General features: G+C 41.2%; 1 protein-coding gene across 1 annotated transcript; it reads left to right on the forward strand.

Annotated features, from left to right (window-relative positions):
* Positions 1 to 235: 235 nt before the first annotated feature.
* LOC133419182 (parvalbumin alpha-like) lies at positions 236 to 2,676 on the forward strand. The gene is made up of 5 exons (XM_061708213.1): positions 236 to 334; positions 764 to 830; positions 1,212 to 1,344; positions 1,733 to 1,842; positions 2,266 to 2,676. The coding sequence occupies exons 2-5, from the start codon at positions 770 to 772 to the stop codon at positions 2,289 to 2,291; spliced, it is 330 nt and encodes a 109-aa protein (XP_061564197.1). The 5' UTR covers positions 236 to 334; positions 764 to 769; the 3' UTR covers positions 2,292 to 2,676.
* The last annotated feature ends 4,520 nt before the right edge of the window (positions 2,677 to 7,196 follow it).

Below are 7,196 nucleotides of genomic sequence, written 5' to 3' on the forward strand. Positions count from 1 at the left end.
CTCTGCACAGTCCAACAGGCTGCATGCAGAGTGTGTTTCACTCAAATCAGCAGCGTATATTATTAGCTCTATCCAATATCAAGCACTTTTGCATATGCCTACACTTTGCCTACCATTTAAGCATCTTCATTTATGTACATATAAATAGAACAGCTCTGTCTAGTGGACACATTTTTCAACTGACTTCTTTGCTCACAGTGTCTGTTACATAGCCTATGCATCATATTTCGGTTGAGGGAAGTGTATATAAGCTTACAACTGTCACTGAGGGGGTTCACTGCAGTGGTCACAATCTTCTAAGCGAATCCACTCTAGTCTTAAAGATAACTTCAAGGTGAGTTTCACTGAAGAGCCACAGACGTGTAGGCAAGTCTACTTCCTTGGTCGAAGAGTTTCTCTTCATGCAGTGGGACTTAAATCACGCAAAGGGTCGAATTCTGAGCATCAGAAGCCCAAATTTTGGCTTTGGACTGACTAAGGAGCCAAAATGGGGTGAAAAATCAACTTGTCGAGCACAACTGCAAAGGAGTTTTGATCTTTTGCCATGGAGTGCTTTGTTATGGAAAAATTGGACTACTTTTTCTGAGCAGTACCTTGGAATACTCAAAGAGAGCAACTGTGAAATTTGTGCATGACTTTGAACAGTGTACTACAAAATGCAGTGAGATGCCTTTAGGCTCAGAGTTAAACTGTTTCATCCTGTCTGATTTTGATAGAGCTTAAGTGCTGAACTGATGGCCTGTTTTCTGCTCTCCTCCCTTAGTTCAAAATGGCATTCGCCGCACTTTTGAGTGAAGCTGACATCACTGCAGCCCTTGCAGCTTGCAAAGGTAACACGAAGCCATCATAACATGCTTTAATTTCTCTTTTACAGGGATATGCCTATATAGTAGCTACATGCATAGAAAGTTACATATATTATCATGAAAAGAAACTGGCACCATCCATGTGCCATCAAATCTTGGTTTAGATGAATGGTGGAGCAAACTTGCTAAAAGTTCATGTAAATACAGTAAGTTTTAGCAGAAAGCTGTATTTTATAAGTGTAGCTAATGTGAGACTAGTACCTCTGCTAAGCTAAAAAGTGAAAATTGTGCATAAGGAGCAAGCAACTGCCAGTCCTTCCAAATGAACTAGTACACCAGCAACACATGCATCATTTTGTAAGCTATACATCTTCAGTGTCTGACGGGATCCCCCTCTCCTTACAGCTGCCGACTCTTTCAAGCACAAAGAGTTCTTCGCTAAGGTCGGCCTGGCTGCCAAGTCTGCTGATGAGATCAAGAAGGCCTTCGCCGTCATTGACCAGGACCACAGTGGCTTCATTGAGGAGGAGGAGCTGAAGTAGGCATCCTCACTCAGATTTCACCTCATGTCACTCACAGATCGTCTTTCATTAAGCCACAGTGAAATCAGGATGATGTCACAGCATGAAAGCTTGTAGAAAAGCTTTGGCAGTAACACTATGCCGGCTCTCTCCTCCGGTGTCTCCTATTGTAGCATGTCATAGACCAAACGATACTGCATGAGGGAAAGGGCCTGCTGGAGTGGTTAGATAAAGTTAACAAAACTGGAGGAGCTGGAGGTTTTCTAACAGATAATATCTATAAAAAGTCTTCAAAATCAAAACATTTTGTGGAAAGAAAAAAAATACAATTGAGACGCTACAGTTCTAGTCTGAAAATGCACATCAATAGATCACACAGTCATTTTCTCTAATCATCCTCTCCAGGCTGTTCCTGCAGAACTTCTCTGCCGGTGCCAGAGCTCTGACTGATGCTGAGACACAGACCTTCCTCAAGGCCGGTGACTCTGATGGTGATGGCAAGATCGGAGTTGATGGTGAGGAAATGCATGATTTCCTATGAACTCATTCTGACCTAATGGGTCATTTATAAAAGTGTTTGAAGCGAAATCTGAGAAGATCCTCCTAAAGGCTGAGGTTTTTCTGAAAACCTTGACAAAATCACTACTAACTGCTAAAACCTTTGTTTCTCAGCCTGTGAATAAACTTTGAATAATAAATAAAATACATAGATGTATATTTTACAGATTAAAACCTTCTCTTAAACTAAAAATAAACTGTACCTGTGACATTGCTAGCTCTGAACAGCCAATAGTCTGAAAGGGAGCATATTAGGTCTGGTCTTAAAATCCTGTTAAAAAAACAACAATAACAACTTAAAAGCTTTTTTTGATTAAAAGAATAATGTTAAGTCTTCCAGAGATATATAAATAACACGCTGTCTTTCTTTTCTCCTGCAGAGTTCGCTACCATGGTCAAGGGTTAAATGGACAAAATGACCAACATCTGATTTTACTACTCTAAAGGAACAATTTGAGTCAAGACATACTCTTCCTCTCTTTTTTCTGCGTTTCCCACTCACTCTCTCTCTAGACAACCCTCTGCACCACTTTTATACATTTGACTTTTGACCCCCGACCACGGACGAAGCGCTCTCTTTCTCTCTCTCAGGCCGTGCTCACCCCAGTGCTATCCACAATGAGTGTATCTGGCTAAGTGTATGGCGTGGTTGACTTGTGTCGTTCTCTCTCTCTCTCACTTCTGTCCTCGTTTTAATGTGTGAGATATTTGACGTTGTGAAATCACCTATGATGCACTTTTATGGGAAACGGACGGACGATGAGAAAACAATAAAGGTTCTTTTTCAGTAACATGAGTCTGGTCTTCATTAGTTGCATGACTTCATCAGTGATCACCAATGAGGCAACACCCCGATTAAAAATACATGGGGAAACCACAACAGATCTCAGAGAATGTAACACACTGACATATCAGGAACTTGTCCCAACACTAAGGAAAATTATGAATACTGAGAATGGCTAAGTAAATCTAAGCTGAAGATACAGTAACAGTCTCATTAATGACAGTTATTTTGTGGTGAAAATAATACTTCATAGTGGGGAGATTTGCTCTTCCATCCTACCTGATATAGTAGGTTTACCTGTGATCATGAGACATAACAGGCATCCACCTTAAACAGTCAATACTCCTCATCTTTGAAAAGAACCAGATGAGACGGTTTAAGCATCTGGTTAGGCTGGACATCTTCCAGTGGAGGTTTTTTAGACATGTACCATTGACAAGAGGCCTCAAGGCTGACTCAGGTCGCACTGCAGAGAATACGTTGTATATCTCTGCAGCTTGGGCAGCCCTTGATGTCTCCCCTGTGGGGCTAGAGGAGGTAGATGGGTAAAAACATATTTTGGGATCTCTGCTCAAGCTGCTGAACCCATAGGGAAGGACACACAGTAGAAAACTATTTTGGTTTAATGAGGATGTTCATTTTCAGAATGAAGATCATACTGCATTGAAGAATACTTGGAACTAACAAATGTAAGCAATTAGAGAAAAATGTTTCATTAAATAATACACTACTATAGAACTCAGGAAAGTTTGCCTTTACTGTAACATTAAGCGCTGCATAGGAGTATCCACTTGAGATCAGCTCCGCCTGCTGGAAATTAGAGAGTTTGCAAGTAGAGCGCAGTGGTGGCACTCAACACCGCCTCTCCCATCACCTCCAAGGGCATACAGTAGATTTAGATAAGGACTGTAGGACTAGCTTGGATTGGCAGGCTAAACTCTCCCAACTCCTGTGTGTGTTTAAAGATATCATGGACCCTCAACCTTCTTCTGGGCTCCAGCTCATCTTCCTTGTCAATACATCCACAGGCGTGACTTCACCGGCAGTTACAAGAAAGACATAGCTTGCATCAAAAACAGCTGACACAGCTGTACTTCTGTGAGAAATCTTGAATTTATGTGTGTGTAACCATAAAAAATAATGACATCCCATCAAACCCTGTTGTTGCTTGTTTGTTGATTACATTTCAAGCATTAAAAAACAAAAGAATCAGTACTGTACAGGGTATTCACATGAATATTTCCATGTATGTATCATGTTAAATCAAAACCACAACCTGCTGATGCAGAGCAGCATGCTGAAGAAACTATGGCAACACCTGGGAAGCACACCATGCTGCATGGCATGCTCCCCCACAGTGCTGGGCACGCCCCAGCTGCACACACACGGACTACACATTTTAAACCGACCATTACCAATCTTGGTTTTAAGATGGACAGTGATTTTAAATGGGATGGCCAAATTAGGTCTGTTGTTAAGTCCAGTTTTTATGATTAAAGGTGTTTGGCAAAAGTGAATTTGTTTCTTTCCAGGCGGCAGTTTGAGACACTGATCCATACATTCATTTCATCTCATTTGGATGGATACTGTAATGGACTTTCTGTTGGAGTGAGTCAGTCCTTGCTCTCGTGTCTGCGGCTGGTTCAGAACACAGCGGCATGACTTGGTACTCATAAAAGAGAGCGCGTCACCTCTGTCCTCACTTCACTCCACTGGCTGCCTGTGTGTTCATTTTAAAATGTTTATGTTTGTTTCTAAATGTTAAAATGATCTCGCCCCGCCTTACCTCTCTGACCTTGTTCACCCCTACTCACCTTCTTGGTCCCTCAGGTCAGCTGGCATGCTGCTCCTCCCCATACTGAGGTCTAGGAGGAAGCTCAGAGGGGACAGGCCTTTTGCTATGGCGGCCCCCCAACTGTGGAGTGACCTGACCCTACACATTCAGAGGGCCCCTTCTCTGTCTTAAAACCCATTTAAATTCTTTGGCTTTCAACCTCAGCAATACTTATTTTCTTTATTACAAAAAGAAATGTGCAGTTGGAGTGTTCATTAATCTTAAAAAAGCATTTGACACAATAAATCATGTCATGTTGATAAAAAAAATATATATAGCCTCAAAGAAACATTTTGTTTTGACGGGGATCCGGCTATGGCGCAGGGTCCAGTGCTGGCTTCTCGGACCAGGGTGCAGGGATCACTGCTATGATTGAGGAGCTGTTGCGCTTCAGGCTTGACCGTCCTTTTCCAAGCCCTGCCTGGACCTCTGCTCATCAACCCTCTGAGACCTTTATGGAGCGTCCTCTGGTGCCTTCATCCTACATCATCCATTCCAGCAGAGGCTATCAGCGAGCAAGGGACCTCCGTTCTGATGCTAAATACTCCATGGATACTTTTGACCACATTCCTGTGGGAGAGAAGCAAGGAACTGGGTCTAAAGGGCACCAGAAGTTCTAAAGGGGTAAGGATTTGGGCTCTGACCTCACATCATGCAACATGCTATTAACACAAGACTTAATATCTCCTCTACTGCAGGTTTTTCAGCATCTCAAGAATTGTATGAACTTAAATTAAAAAATGTTCAATCGGTTATTTGACCAAGTTTTATTAGCTTTTCACCTCCCCCACTTTATTCCAAGCTGAGCAATACCTGCGTGTGGCTTGGCTGCCTTTAATCAAACGGCACTGTCTTCCTGGCAGTCTATCTCAAATTTAATTTCCAACAGATTAAACTTTATCACAATGGTAATGTCATGCTGTATACCTATTTCTGGTCTTCTTGACCTTCTGGCAGCTGGGTATAGAAACAAGGCTTGCTCGAGTGGTTTGTTCAATGACTCTGCAGTCAGGGTTCCAGCGAGATGAGATTTAATGCCCTTCACTAGGCATAAAGGGCAGGTTAACGCTGGTCCATTTAATGTAACTACAGATGACTCTGACTTCTACCAGCTATGCATGGACCCTCCACTGTCTGGCATTTAAATTCATCTAATTTCTCCAACTACTAGGCAGTAGTGTAGCTTGCAATGCTGAGTTTCCTTGTCATTACTTGTATGCAGTGCAAATACTTTACACAAGCTGGAGCTCACAAATGTCAGACATTAAAAATTATAATTCAACTCTGCTTAGAAGTGTTAAAACCTACATGTTTCTTGTGGTTGAATTAGAAGTTCGTATAAGTATAAATCCGGCTTTTATTGGGTGTATGATCGTAAGCAAGCCTGCTTTGGCTGAAACGGTTAAGCTAAAAACACACCTTTGCCATGCTGCTCATTCATTGCAAAAAACACTAGCTTTTCTAATGGAAGTCTCGCACTGGAGAGGAAAGCCATGTTTTTTTTTTTGTTTTTTTTTTTGCACGGTAAAGGAATTGGTATTAGAGAGGTCATTTGTAAAACTTTTCAAAGGAGCAATATGTTATGTGAAGCCAAATAAAGTTGATGGTCCACACCAATCAAAATGGGGGCAGTGGCTGCAACGTGAGTTGTCTACCCTAATATAAGAACCTGAGATATGAAACCTGATAACCTAAAAAGAACCATTACATTGGTTATTTTCTAAACATCAGATATCTATGCAACAATAGTTATGTGCTGAAGGCCAAAAACTTAAATCAGAGCTTCATAAAAATTGAAGATTGAGAGGGAAGAAAATGAGATTTATTCCCTTGTTTCTCATTATGAAAAACATCTCTGCTATTGCGTTAGTGCTGACTGGATTCACCTGAGACGCTGCTGTGTCAGATGGTTTGATAAGCGTCCCCTTGCAGGCAACAAACTCATCAGTTTAGAAAAGTGGCCAGTTGCCGTGGTGATTATCAGCTAAAGCCTTCAGGAAAACATCTCAGACCACACCCATCCTTTCAACCTTCTACCTCAGGTAAATGTGTGTATCACAAGTTACTGGATTTGTAGCTCCAAAACATGATGCAGCGAAATTAAAAATTACAAAAGCATTTTTATAATGCTGAAAACAACTTGGGTAGACGTGCATTTACTCATGGTACATATGTCCGAAGCCTTTATTTAGAGGTGTTTCCCTCTAATTAAAAATCTTGCTGTGTTCTCAATTATTTTCCTTAAAAGGCAAGTTTAGTTTAAACTGAGGAATGAATAACTGATTATGAATAAAATAATTCTTCAGTATGCTAAGTCATTTTTTCTTGTAATACAACAGCTTAAAATGTTTTCTCATGCATTTTTCCAGTGAGAAGTAAATTTAAAAATGCTTGCAAAAAACAGGGTTTTACTGCTCAAAAATCACTGGGAAAGCATCTGTGATGTAATATTAGACTATTGTTGGTTTAAAAACCTCACATATGGCTTGCAGCATGCTGCAGTCATCCACATTGAGGAGATTATTTAATCAAACCAGAGAGAAAAGGAGTGTGATTAAACATGAGATGCCTGTAAGCTTTCACAAGCACCTGCAGGGAGGGAGGGTGGAGAGGAGAAAAAGGGAGGGCAGGGTAGTTTAACACGAAAAAAGTTGATTGGATGAAGAGCATGCTCTGACTTTGAGAGAGAGAGA

This window comes from Cololabis saira, chromosome 19 (genome assembly GCF_033807715.1).
Source record: "Cololabis saira isolate AMF1-May2022 chromosome 19, fColSai1.1, whole genome shotgun sequence".
Classification (NCBI taxonomy): Eukaryota; Metazoa; Chordata; class Actinopteri; order Beloniformes; family Belonidae; genus Cololabis; species Cololabis saira.